This window comes from Oncorhynchus mykiss, chromosome 10 (assembly GCF_013265735.2).
Source record: "Oncorhynchus mykiss isolate Arlee chromosome 10, USDA_OmykA_1.1, whole genome shotgun sequence".
Classification (NCBI taxonomy): domain Eukaryota; kingdom Metazoa; phylum Chordata; class Actinopteri; order Salmoniformes; family Salmonidae; genus Oncorhynchus; species Oncorhynchus mykiss.
This window is the reverse complement of record NC_048574.1, coordinates 62221361-62235861: the sequence shown is the minus strand read 5'-3', so window position 1 is coordinate 62235861 and position 14501 is coordinate 62221361. Positions and strand designations below refer to the sequence as shown.

Below are 14501 nucleotides of genomic sequence, written 5' to 3'. Positions count from 1 at the left end.
GGGCTTGTGTAGCTACTTAGCGTTGAGGCACTGGCATTATCTGAGGTCTGGTTTAACATTAGGAGTATGTGAAGATGATGAAGGACAGGGAGTGTCTGTGTTGTCACAGGGTCCATGTTCCAGTTAATAGATCCTATAGAATGCAGGCTGAAGGCAGCACCTGTTATGGGTTAAAACCTCTTCCTGCAGATGGTTGGCGGGAGGCTAAGATGCGTCGGCCATCTTTTGTCTACTCAGCAAGTCAATGTTCTCTGGTCCATCTTCTATTGTCTCATCTTTGACCAGCAGCAGATCAGGCTTCCCATCCTGCATGTCTTCTGACTGTAAGAGATACAGCGTGAGAGGATGTTGAATCAAGACATCTGATATGAGCACCCTGCTTTGGAGCATCTTCTGATTGGGCAATGAGGGATTGCTATGAGTACAATGCAAACATGTTAGTTGATTTGATTACTTGACACTTTAATGGTTTGATAATTCAAAGGCATGGTCCCACACTTAATGCAAAATGATTCAAGACCTGGGACTGTATCCACAAAGAGTCTCTGAGTAGAAGTCCTGATCGAGGACCAGGTCTCCACCTGTCTAGATGATCAAAAAACAAATAAAGCAACACCTTATGGCATGAAGCCTACCTCATGTGACCTACTTGTTGTGTGTGTATGTACTGAACATGTATGTGTAACTGATAGATGCACACACATACATTACATGTTAATGTTTTTAAATGTATGTAAATTGTAGTCTTTTTTGTTATGGGCTCCCGAGTGGCGCAGCGGTCTAAGGCACTGCATCTCCGTGCTTGAGGCGTCACTACAGACATCCTGGTTCGATTCCAGGCTGTATCACAACCGGCCGTGATTGGGAGTCCCATAGTTTTGGGGCACACCTGAGAGTTCCTCAAGTACACCAGTTGAAAACCACTGCTATGGACAACAAGGCAGGGGGGAACCCTAACCATATTTTCATCCCTGTCCTACGGGAGAACATGGTTCCAGGGCTCACTGTGAAACCCTCTCAGCCCTTTTTAGGTTCTGAGATGTGTTTTTCCTCAACATGGCAAAGATAACTTGGATCTGTTATGGAGAACCCTCTCCATTTAACTAGAGATCAGTCAGTATAATAATGATTTACTTTACTTTCTAGGTCTTAGAGAAGAAGGGGGATGGGACGGCGCCCTCACCAAGGCGCTAGAGCCCCAAACAGCTATCTGGTACACTCTAATCCACAAAGCTTCAGATTTTCCTCGTTACGAATTTACTGCGATTGGTTCACGCAACCGGGCCACTGCCTGCTCTGCCTACCCATTTTACAGGAGTTAGCATACCAAAAGTATCTGGACACCTGCTCGTAGAACATCTAATTCCAAAATCATGAGCATTAATATGGAGTTGGTCCCCCTTTGCTGCTATAACAGCCTCCACTCTTATTGGAAGGCTTTCCACTACACTTAGAACATTGCAGTGGGAACTTGCTTCCATTCAGTCACAAGAGCATTAGGGAGGTTGGGCACTGATGTTGGCCGATTAGGCCTGGCTTGCAGTCGGCGTTCCAATTCATCCCAAAACAATGATTCATTTGATTGTCCCTGTGTAAGAATTTTTCCACAAAAGATGTATAATAAACCGACTCAATGAGTCTTAGAATGAAAAGTTCAATTTTGTGTTTATTTAACATAAACAAGTTAAATACAACATATGAAAACTACACAAAACTCCATCAACTGCATAAATTCTCATTAAAAGTGTCTTGGGAAAAAATTAAGTAGTTGAGTAATGAAATAGGCATTTGAGAACATCACAAAGCCTTCACAGTACAACCACAATATGTAACAGACTGGGGACCAGCTCCCCGTCATCCAGGACCTCTGTATCAGGCGGTGTCAAAAGAAGGCCCAAAATATGAAAGATGGTGCCGTACTGTATTGTATGGTTGCCATCTTGCAAGCTCCAACTTCATTTGGCTATTTTGTGATTCTTTTGGCGTTAATCGTTACATTTTTGCACTAAATGTATTCACTATCATTTCTTATGATTGACAAGAACTTCTGAACATCAAATTGGTAGTTATTAACCTCAATTCCGGACTTCGACTCATCTGCCCAGGGCTCTTTGTGTACCTAAGACACAATCTTCGGGCTAGAGGGATGGGAGCGGGCGCCCTGGTGAGACTAAGGCGAAGGGAAAACCGGCCACCACTTCCCTCGATTCTATTGGCCAGTCACTTGATAATAAGATGGATGACCTCCGATCATGGATTTGCTACCAACGAAACTCTCGTAACTGCAATATTCTCTTTTTCTGAAACATGGCTTTCAGACGAGATATTCCCCATACCCAACTTCTATCAACACTTGTCCTTTGCCACTCGTGGTGATAAAGTCCTAGACCACTGTTACTCAACCCACAAGCAAGCGTACAAGGCCCTCCCTCGTCTCCCCTTCTGCAAATCAGATGATAACTCTACACTCCTGCTTCCTGTTTACAAACAGAAGCTCAAACAGGAAGTACCTGTGATGCGCTCTGTAGATTTTCCCGGTCAGAGTAATAAGGCAACCCCACAGAGTTACACACACTAAATAACTTTTATTTCCAGAGGACATATGAGATGGATGTGCTTTTCTGTCCCTGCAATACATCAGTCTTGTCCACTTGAAGAGAGACTAAGAAGGCTCTGACCTGAGCAGGCAGAAGGACTGTCAGGTGTCCTGCCCCCTAGCAACCTATCGGTGGCCTGGTAGCAGAGGTCACTGGGAGTTTGGGGGAGACAGTTTATGATCCCCAAGTCTCTCTGGCACAGTCTGGGGGATGGGTTGGAGTTAGAAAACTCACAGGAAGGGAAATCTGTAACAGCCACCAATAAATATGGGTAACATATTTACAGAAAGAAGGCAAGTAGTGTCAAAAAAGTCAGCTGGGAGCCCTCCCCGACCAGCTATGTTCCGCCACCCCCATGTCGCCCTCTGTCAGTGGCAAGTAAGGAGTGCTTACTTAGCCACACAAGGAGACTATATGACTGTAGTGTCGCTTTAATGACTTGTGATTGGCCAAAAAGCTACATCCGCCACTCTGCATAGGCTATTCCAGCTGAGCAGTACTATTAACTTTTTATCCACAATCTCTGCCCATCGCAGTTATAATCGACTGTGAAGCCATTTGGCCTATATATTCGTTTGGGTTCACAGTGCGGGCCGAACCGAGGTGTACGAATACAATACCATTACAGCCCTACTGGATTGTATCGCTGCCGTTTTAAGGGCTCCTGACCAATTCAGCTATTTTGTGTTTTTCTTTTAGCTGATCTTACCTTTTTTAGTACATAATGTTTCCGCCATTATTTCCTATGATCTAAAATAGTTTTCTGGGCATCAGAACAGCGATCACTAACCTTGATTTTGATGAAGATTTCTACTTCAATGAGTCGGCGGCGCGGGACATATTGCTTACTTACACCTGACCTGGCCATAATCCCAGAGATTTAGAGGAGAAAGAGGCGGCGGCGTAAACCAGGCTGATTTGCGGGCACCCTGATGTGGGTCGCCGAGTGAATAAACCGCATCCGCTCTCCGTTCTATTGGCAGACATACAATCACTGGAGTACAAACTGGATGAGCTCTGTTCGAGTCTATCATATCAACGGGACCTGAATAACTGTAATATCCTATGTTTCTCTGAGTCCTGGCTGAACAAGGACATGGATAATACACATCTGGCTGGTTTTTCTATGCATCGGCAGGACAGAGCAGCAGCTTCGGGTAAACTCATGGGGGAGGTGTGTCTTTGTTAACAACAGCTGGTGCGCAATCTCTAATATTAAGGAAATCTCAAGATGCTGCTAGCCTGAGCTAGAATACCTCATGATAAGCTGTAGAACATACTATTTACTAAGAGAATTTCCATCTATATTTTTTGTAGCTGTCTATTTAACAGCACAAACCGATGCAAACTGTATAGTGCCATAAGCAAACAAGAAAATGCTCATCCAGAAGCGGCGCTCCTAGTGGCCAGTGATTTTAATGAAGTGAAACTGATATCCGTTTTACCTAATGCAACTAGAGGCGAAAAAAAAAACTCTAGATCAGCTTTACGCCACACACAGAAACACAAACCTCTACCTCACCCTCCATTTGGAAAATCTGACCATTACTCTATCCTCCTGATTCCTGCACACAAGCAAAAACTCAAAAAGGGAAGTACAAGTGCAAGTGGTCCTGGAACTGGTACGATGAAGGTAATGCTAACATACAGGACTGTTTGAAGAGTTTACCACATTGATCACCAGCTTCATAAATAAGTGCATCGACGATGTCGTCCCCACAGTGACCGTACGTGCATATCCCAACAAGGAGGGTAGGCAACAACACATCCGCCACACCGATCTCAACACGGGGGCCCCTCAGAGGTGCGTGCTCAGTCCCCTCCTTTACTCCCTGTTCACCCACAACTTCCGTGCACTACTCCAACACCCTCATTAAGTTTGCTGAGACACGACGGTGGTACACCTGATCACCGATGACGAGGAGGCAGCCTATAGGGAGGAGGTCATAGACATTGCAGTGTTGTGCCAGGACAACTACTTCTCCCTCAATGTCGGCAAGACAAAGGAGCTGATCGTGGACTACAGAAAACGGATTGCCGAGCAAGCCCCGATTCACATCGACTGGGCTGTAGTGGAGCAGGTCAAGAGCTTCAAGTTTCTCGGTGTCCAAGTCACTAAGGATCTATCATGGTCCAAACACACCAACACAGTTGTGAAGAGGGCATGACAATGCCTCTTCCCCCTCAGGAGACTGAAAAGATTTGGCATGGAACCCTAAGATCCTCAAAGTTCTACAGCTGCACCATTGAGAGCATCTTGACTGGCTGCCACACCGCTTGGTATGGCAATGGGTATTATGTTTTTAGAAATGTTTACAAATTATAGAAAAATGTAAAGTTTTGAGTCAATAAGTATTCAACCATTTTGTTATGGCAAGCCAAAATAAGTTCAGGACAAACAAATGTGCTTAACAAGTCACATAATACGGACACTGTGTGCAATAATAGTGTTTAACATGATTTTTAAATGACTACCCCATCTCTGTGCCCCACACATAATTATCTGTAAGGCCAAGTACCTAACTATATGTACATAGCTACTTCAATTACCTTGTACCCCTGCACATCGACTAGGCTCTGCTACTCCCTGTAGCCATGTTATTTTTACTCGTTATTGTTATTCTGTCTATTTTTTACTCTAATTACTTTGAAAACATTCATCTTTAACTCTGCATTGCTGGAAAAGGATCCGTAAGTATTTCATTGTTAGTCTACGCCTGTTGTTTACGAAGCATGTAACAAATACAATTTAATTAGACTTTTTAGGCTGAAATATGCCTTATATCACACAATGTCTGGATGCAATATTCTACACAGGAATATTCAACACTTATTCCAAATGTTACTGTCGTTATTCCATCTTTTCTGCAGACAACAATGAAAATTAATCTTAGTCTTAATGCAGGGTTTGATCTAAACGTCAGAAGCTATCGAGTGGAATGGTTACTTTCTATGCTCAAAAGTGGAATGTTTTTTTCTGCTGGTGTATCCTGAGGTAGCTCAGTGCGTACAAGCAAACAGCTTCTCTCCCGTGTGGACCTTCAGGTGCATCTTCAGCTGGTCCTGGCGGGAGAACCTCTTCTCACAGTGGGGACAGCTGTAGGGTTTCTCCCCTGTGTGGACCCTCTGGTGCCTCTTCAGGTGGCCAGCCTGGGCGAAGCGCATATTACACTGGGTACAGCTGAAGGGTTTCACCCCTGTGTGGACCCTCTGGTGCCTCTTCAGGTCACCAGCCTGGACGAAGCGCATATGACACTGGGTACACCTGAAGCGTTTCTCCCCTGTGTGGATCCTCTGGTGGATCTTCACTTTCTGGGGGCAGCTGAAGCCTTTGTTACAGAACATGCAGAGGAACCGTTTCTCTTTAACATTGCCTGATGTGGCTGCCCCTCCCTGAGCCTGGGCTGTAGCCCTGTCATTTGAGTTCAATACCTGATCAAAAAGGCAGTTGTGTGAATCGGAAGGCCCCATCGATGTGGACACGAGGTCACGATCTCTGAGCGCGAGTAAAGGGGAGTGGGTTGTGACATTTGGATTTGTTTCTAAGCATTCCCTGTAATCTAAGAAATCTCTTCCCTGTGAGTGTCCGTCTCCTAGGTGACTATCTGCATTCCATGTGGGAGGAACGTCGCCCTCCACTTTCACAATCACTTCATCTACAACCAGACCCTCTCCTTTCTTATCTAGGCACCCTTCAGAGTGTACACGACTACTGTACCGGTTCCAGTCCCCTCTAGACAGATCAGTCTGTGTCTCTAAACCCAAGGGCATGTTGTCAGGGTCCATCTCTGTAGCGTAAGAACAAGATGGATCACTGCCAGTCTCTAATGCGTCACCTGAGTCCCGATGGGAATGAACAGTCCTCGGGCTTGGGTTACCGTAAAGTAAATACTCTGAGCCAGGAGCAGGACAGCCCAGTGGCCTCAGCCCCAGTCTCTCTGGGTCTGATCTGTGGTCAGATCCTGTGTGTAAGAGCCTTTGTGTTACAGTTAAAGTCTCTGTGTCAGTCTCTGACTTGACAACGGCGTTCAGCGTTCCATTGACCTCCGTGATGATGCGTCGGGTTCTGGGCTGCACCGCGGTCACGTGGTCCTCCGTGGTAACAAGGGGTGCAACTACAGCCGCTGCTCCAGTCTGGATGTCTCTGCTGTGTTGTGGGTCCTCCCCTTCAGTCCTCTCCTGCTTGACCAGAGACGATCCTCCAGAACCTGCCGCCACAACATCTGCCGACTGACACAAGAAGAGAGGAGGTTATTACAGGTACATGAGTTGAATTGGATAACAACATCACAGGGAAGTCGCACAAGCTCCGTTATGGCCAATAAATGAGGATGTACCACAGAGATAGATAGAGGACTCTAGTGCCCAAAATCCTGTTTTAGCATGGGCAAAGCTATTGAGGACGTACATTGTTTTGAAGCAGTCAACACGTGGGACTTCTTGTGGGTCACATAATCACATAATTATTTTCAGGTCATCAGGAAGGATCTTTGATCAGCAAATGAATTATACTTGTGAGTAAACATTCCATAAGTGCAGGTGGCAGTAAATCGATAAAATTGACTTAGTGTGTTGTTTGAACAGGTATTATCTGGCAGTGTGCATTAGAGGTTGACCGATTAATCAGGGCCGATTTCAAGTTTTCATAACAATCGGTAATCGTCGTTTTTGGATGCCGATTATGGCCGATTACATTGCAATCCACGAGGAAACTGCGTGGCAGGCTGACCACCTGTTACGAGAGTGCAGCATCAAAAGGACCTGGTGGCAGCAAGGAGCCAAGGTAAGTTGCTAGCTAGCATTAAATGTATCTTATAAAACAAACAATCAATCTTAACATAATCACTAGTTAACTACACATGGCTGATGATATTACTAGTTTCACTAGCTTGTCCTGCGTTGCATATAATCAATGCGGTGCCTGTTAATTTATCATCGAATCACAGCCTACTTCAACTTCACCAAACGGGTGATGATTTAATAAAAGCGCATTCGCGAAAAAGCACAATCGTTGCACCAATGTACCTAACCATAAACATCAATGCCTTTCTTAAAATCAATGCACAAGTATATATTTTAAAACCTGCATATTTAGTTAAAAGAAATTAATGTTAGCAGGCAATATTAACTAGGGAAATTGTGTCACTTCTCTTGCGTTCAGTGCAAGCAGAGTCAGGGTATGACTATGAACTGTGTGAAGACCATTTCTTCCTGACGAAGACCGTAATTAATTTGCCAGAATTTTACATAATTACAACATAACATTGAAGGTTGTGCAATGTAACAGCAATATTTAGACTTAGGGTTGCCACCCGTACGATAAAATACGGAACGGTTCCATATTTCACTGAAAGAATAAACATTTTGCTTTCGAAATGATAGTTTCCGGATTTGACCATATAAATGACCTAAGGCTCGTATTTCTCTGTGTTTATTATATTATAATTAAGTCTGATTTAATATTTGATAGAGCAGTCTGACTGAGCGGTGGTAGGCAGCATAAGTCGCGGTATATTGTAATGTGTCTAGTTTGAGAAACAGACGCCTCACAAGTCCTCAACTGGCAGCTTCATTAAATAGCACCCGCAGAACACCAGTGTCAACGTCAACAGTGGAGAGGCGACTAAAGGATGCTGGCCTTAATAAAGCTGCCAGTTGAGGACTTGTGAGGCATCTGTTTCTCAAACTAGACACTAATGTAATTGTCCTCTGGCTCAGTTGTGCACCGGGGACTCCCACTCCTATTTCTATTCTGGTTAGAGCCAGTTTGCACTGTTCTGTGAAGGGAGTAGTACACAGCGTTGTACCAGATCATCAGTTTCTTGGCAATTTCTCGCCTGAAGAGTTTCAGAAGAAAGGTCTTTGTTTCTTGCCATTTTGAACCTGTAATCGAACCCACAAATGCTGATGCTCCAGATACTCAACTCGTCTAAAAAGGCTGGTTTTATTGCTTCTTTAATCAGCAGTTTTCAGTTGCGCTAACATAATTGCAAAAGTGTTTTCTAATGATCAATTAGCCTTTTAAAATTATAAACTTGGATTAGCTAACACAGCGTGCCATTGGAACACAGGAGTGATGGTTGCTGATAATGGGCCTCTGTACGCCTATGTAGATATTCCATTAAAAATCAGCTGTTTCCAGCTACAATTTACAACATTAACTATGTCTACACTGTATTTCTGATCAATTTGATGTTATTTTAATGGACACATTTTTTTGCTTTTCTTTCAAAAACAAGGACATTTCTAAGTGACCCCAAACTTTTGAACGGTAATGTATCTAAATGAGATATTTATGTTTATAATTTTCAATAATTTTACTAACATTTCTAAAAACATGTTTTCACTTTGTCATTATAAGGTATTGTGTGTAGATTGGTGAGAGAAAAAAGCAATTGAATCCATTTTGAATTAAGGGTATAACACAACAAAATGTGTAATAAGTCAAGGGGTATGAATCCTTTCTGACACACTATTATGCTTACCTCTATCGTGATGATGTGCTGGGTTGAGGTTCCTCTCCCCTCATCAAATGTGATTGGTTGGTCATCTCTCCATGTATTGTGTCCCGCTGGCTTCCCAAAGCTCCTGTAGCGTCCAGTGAGATGTCCTTCACCTGAGAGAGTGATTGAGGGGTGCTTAGGTTAGCTATCGTCAATGCTCAAATGTATATTGTACACTACTGACAATGTTTAGAATTGTCAAGGATGTTAGGTAACACTTTTAGTAACTTCTTGCAAGATCGCTATGTAATCAGAGGAATTATTGCATATTATCCAAACACATACAGGGAGGGACCGGGCAAAATGTACCTCTTGCCATTCCTCTATATCGGTCGAGGATCTTGACACTTCTGGGACGACTGGCGAGGATGCGCTCTCGCATTGTCCTCTCTGCGCGCTCCCGTGACACCTTCAGTTCCAGTAGCTGAAGTTTCCTCCTCAATGCGCCGTTTTCTTTCTGGCTTTGATTTATTTCCAAACGAAACACTGCATAGTCGTCGTCTACTAGTTTACAGATCTCTGCCACGGCTGCATTCGCTAGCACCTCCACAATGGAGGCTATTTGAGTGTGAAAAATCATAACGTTACGGTTACAACTAGCCAACGTTAGCAGCGTTACCTAGATAACATCTATCAACCCCAAGTCCTGTCTCCAACGCAAATTAAATATTACCTGAGGTAAGTATGCTATGCTGTACGGTTCAATTGGTCATATTTTGAGGTCCAGGGTGTTAATAAACGTCTAAATGACGATGCTAACTTGGAAATTGTTCGTTGTCGCTGTTCACTTCCGCTTACACTGAATAGAGAGGATCGTATTGGCATAAGTCATAGGTCAAAGGGTGTGGTGAAATAAAATAAAAAATGATGCGTGCTGTTCTTTGAAATACGGTACTGCTTATTACGTTACACATAAATTCTCCTACGGTCAGTATATTTTAAGCTCATGTTTAGAAATAATACTGTGTTAGTAAGAGTACAAAATAATATTACTTTATTCAGCTCAGTAAGGTAAATATTAATAGATTAGGTTTACTGTCTCTATAAAAACAGGTAGTTACACAATCCTGTTTCAAATGACAATTTAACAAAGGGTTAACGAGGGGTATGTGGTTAATTACCCTCACCCCAAGACACATGATAACTATACTATGTCAGATAAAGAATGGTTCCCTTTGTACATCTCAGCCACTCTGATTTCTCCCAATTGTGGACACTCCTAGGTCTGATTAGGTAACTCAGGAAGGAGAAGCTCTTGTAACATAAATTGCACTTGATTTGCCTTTCCTTGGTGTGAACAATCTGGTGCCTCTTCACATAAGTCGCCTCCGTGTCCTAACGCACGGCTTCCCACGTTGTGACCCAATGACACCAGAGGAGGTAGAAGCAGGAGTCACCACCCTCAGGTGGTTAGTCTTTGAGCTCCCTCCTTGACCTCTAGCCATTGTTTGGGTATCGTTAGGATTGTGTGCTGTGGGATAGGCTAGGTACCTCTTGTGGTGAATGCCCATCCGAACACGATCTCTATTAATGGGGTAAAAATAAGGTAACCGAGGAAGGCTAGACCTAGGTCCAACTCTATGCTTCTTATGAACTCAGTTACTAGGCATTAAATGAGATCCTGAAGGAGAAGATACTTCTTGAAAGTCTACCACTAGGGGGGTCTCCCACCACTCTCTGTGAAGGCTAAAGCCCAGGGTGACCTGCGCTGTTCATCATGGATACTGTGGTGTTTGTATCATAGGAACAGGAGGGTCTATCTCTATCAGCCCCAGGCCCTGCTTCATCTCTGCACTGAGACTGTGAAGAGAAGGGTCTGGGCTGCAGACTGGATCCCTGACTGGAGTCTCTGTCTCTCTGATGACCAACCGGACTGAGGTTGTTCAGTCCACCTGTCCACTGGTTGTGTTCTGTGTGGTGGTGGGGTCTCGGTCCCTCGTGGTTCGGTCCTGGTTCCGACTCGGGAAGGAAGAGTAATGGCTCCTGATCCAGGGTCCTGATCCGGTGCCAGGGTATGTGACCTTCAGAGGTCCAGTTTCTCCCACCAGCAACACTGGATATCAGCAGGTCTTCATGGACTGCAGACTGCATAACGGTTTATAAGAATCATGTTTCCTTATAAACCTTTTCACCAAGACAAGTAAATGTATTGACTAGATTATTAGTCACATGCACAGGTGTAATTGATGGATGTAATAGCAGGGTACGGTGAAATTCTCCAACAGTGCAGGTTAATGGGGGGGGGGGGGTGTACTGTGTCCATGGGTGGGCAGTGGGTAGTAATTCCAGGGTATGTGGGGGGGGTAGCTGCCTAGTGGTGACTATTCAGCAGCCTGATGGTCTGGGTGAAGAAGCTATCAGCCAGTCTGACAGTTTTTGCCATACTGCCCACATCTGAGTGATGGAAGCGTGGCGAACAGGGCATGGCTTGGGTGGCTGAGGTCCTTGATGATCTTCTTGGCCTTCCTGCAACACTTGGTGTTGTAGGTATTCTGGAGGACAGGCAATGTGAACCCAATGTTGTGTTCAGCTGAGCGTACCACCTTCTGTAGAGCCTTGCGGACAGCGGTGGTGGAGTTGCTGTACCAGGCTGTGATGCAGCCCGACAATATGCTCTCAATGGTGCTCCCGTAGAACACTTCAAGGGCCCTCTGGGACAGGCAGAATTTCTTCAGCCACCTGAGGTTAAAGACTCGCTGTCTTGCTTTCTTCACCAGTGTCTGTGTGATTTGACCATTTCAGCTTCTCGGAAATGTGCACGCCGAGGAACTTAACATTTTTGACCGTCTCCACGGCAGTCCCATTGATGATGGGGGTGTGTCCAGCCTGGCTCCTCCTGAAGTCCACAATGAGCTCCTTTGTTTTGCTGATGTTGAGAGGTTGATACCTGGCATCACACCATCACACCATCAGAGTGCCTACCTCCTCTATTTTAGGCCATCTCATCATTGTTGGTAATCAGGCCTACTACTGTCGTGTCGTCAACGAACTTGATGATACAGTTGGAACTGTGCCACGCAGTAGTGGGTATAGAGGTTGTACAGGAGGGGGCTGAGGACGCACCCTTGTGGGGCCCCCATGTTAATTATCAGTGTGATAGATGTGTTGTCTACCCTCACCACCTGGGGGCGGCCTGTCAGGAAGTCCAGGATCCAGTTGCAGAGGAAGGTGTTCAGTCACCCCATACCCGGAGTACAGTGGCTTGTGAAAGTATTCACCCCCTTAGCATTTTTCTTATTTTGTTGCCTTACAACCTGGAATTAAAAATTATTTTTGGGGGGGTTAGTATCATTTGATTTACACAACATGCCTACCACTTTGAAGATGCAAACATTTTTTTTCTTGTGAAACAAACAAGAAATAAGACAAAAAAACAGAGAACTTGAGCGTGCACAACTATTCACCCCCCCCCCCCCAAAGTCAATACTTTGAGGAGCCACCTTTTGCAGCAATTATAGCTGCAAGTCTTTTGGGGTATGGCACATCTAGCCACTGTGATCTTTTCCCCTTCTTCAAGGAAAAGCTGCTCCAGCTCCTTCAAGTTGGATGGGTCTTGCTGGTGTACAGCAATCTTTAAGTCATAGCACAGATTCTCAATTGGATTGAGGTCTGGGCTTTGACTAGGCCATTCCAAGACATTAAATGTTTCCCCTTAAACCACTCGAGTGTTGCTTTAGCAGTATGCTTAGGATCATTGTACTGCTGGAAGATGAACCTCCGTCCCAGTCTCAAATCTCTGGAAGACTGAAACAGATTTCCCTCAAGAATTTCCCTGTATTCCTTCAATTCTGACCAGTTTCCCAGTCCCTGCCGATGGGAAAAACATCCCCACAGTGAAGCATGGTGGTGGCAGCATCATGCTGTGGGGATGTTGTTCTCGGGGTGATGAGAGCTGTTGGGTTTGCACCAGACATCGCGTTTTCCTTGATGGCCAAAAAGCTACATTTTAGTCTCATCTGACCAGAGTACCTTCGTCCATATGTTTGGGGAGTCTCCCACATGCCTTTTGGCGAACACCAAACGTTTTTGCTTATTTATTTCTTTAAGCAATACCTTTTTTTATGGCCACTCTTCCGTTATGCCCTGCTCTTTTGAGTGTATGGCTTAAAGTGGTCCTATGGACAGATACTCCAATCTCCGCTGTGGAGCAATGCAGCGCATTCAGGGTTAGCTTTGGTCTCTTTGTTGCCTCTCTGATTAATGCCCTCATTGCCTGGTCTGTGAGTTTTGGTGGGCGGCCCTCTCTTGGCAGGTTTGTTGTGGTGACATATTCTTTCCATTTTTTAATAATGGATTTGTGGGATGTTCAAAGTTTTGGATATTTTTTTTATAACCCAACCCTGATCTGTACTTCTCCACAACTTTGTCCCTGACCTGTTTGGAGAGCTCCTTGGTCTTCATGGTGCCCCTTGCTTAGTGGTGTTGCAGACTCTGGGGCCTTTCAGAACAGGTGTATACATACTGAGATCATGTGACACTTAAATAAAGAATACCTGTGTGCAATCTAACTAATTATGTGACTTCTGAAGGTAATTGGTTGCACCAGATCTTGTTTAGGGGCTTCATAGCAAAGGGGATGAATACATATACACTCACCACTTCTATTGTGTATGTCCATTACATGAAATCCAAATAAAAATCAATTTAAATTACAGGTTGTAATGCAACAAAATAGGAAAAACGCCAAGGGGGATGAATACTTTTGCAAGGTTGGTAAGTTGTGCCAAGAGACCACTTTTTTTTTTCGACAAGATATGTTTTCAAAAATGTCATGTTTAAATAAATTCAGATTATTTCCAGGGACACACAACATCCTGAAATATACTGAACAAAAATATAAATGCAACATGCAACAATTTCATAAAGTTACAGTTTATATAAGGAAATCAGTCAATTGAAAAATTCATTAGGCCCTAATCTATGGATTTCACATGACAGGAAATACAGATGTTTGGTCACAGATACCTTCACGGTATCTCTTTGTATTCAAATTGCCATCAATAAAATGCAATTGTGTTGTTGTCCGTAGCTTATGCCTGCTCATACCATAACCCCACCGCCACCATGGGGCACTCTGTTCACAACATTGACATTAGAAACCGCTTGCCCAGGACGCTGTGGGCACACGTGGTCTGTGGTTGTGAGGCCGGTTAGACATTCTGCCAAATTCACAAAAACAACAGAGGCAGCTTACGGTAAAGAAATTAACATTCAATGGCAACAGCTCTGGTAGACATTCCTGCAGTCAACATGCCAATTACACGCTCCCTAAAACATTGAGACATCTGTGGCATTGTGTTGTGTGACAAAACTGCACATTTTAGAGTGGCCTTTTATTGCCCCCAGCACAAGTTGCACATGTGTATTTTTATTTATTTTTACCCCCTTTATCTCTCAATTT

The 14501-nt window shown here is 44.2% G+C and overlaps 2 protein-coding genes across 2 annotated transcripts in view; both read right to left on the bottom strand.

Moving 5' to 3' along the window:
• Window positions 1–14501, bottom strand: part of LOC110534464 (zinc finger protein 528) — a 115559-nt gene that overhangs the window by 36321 nt on the left and 64737 nt on the right. The gene's annotated exons all lie outside the window — the stretch shown is intronic.
• LOC110534472 (zinc finger and BTB domain-containing protein 18-like) lies at window positions 5208–9957 on the bottom strand. Its single transcript, XM_021619342.2, has 3 exons — window positions 9410–9957; window positions 9083–9213; window positions 5208–6827 (listed from the first exon to the last, which is right to left on the bottom strand). The coding sequence occupies exons 1-3, from the start codon at window positions 9678–9680 to the stop codon at window positions 5598–5600; spliced, it is 1632 nt and encodes a 543-aa protein (XP_021475017.1). The 5' UTR covers window positions 9681–9957; the 3' UTR covers window positions 5208–5597.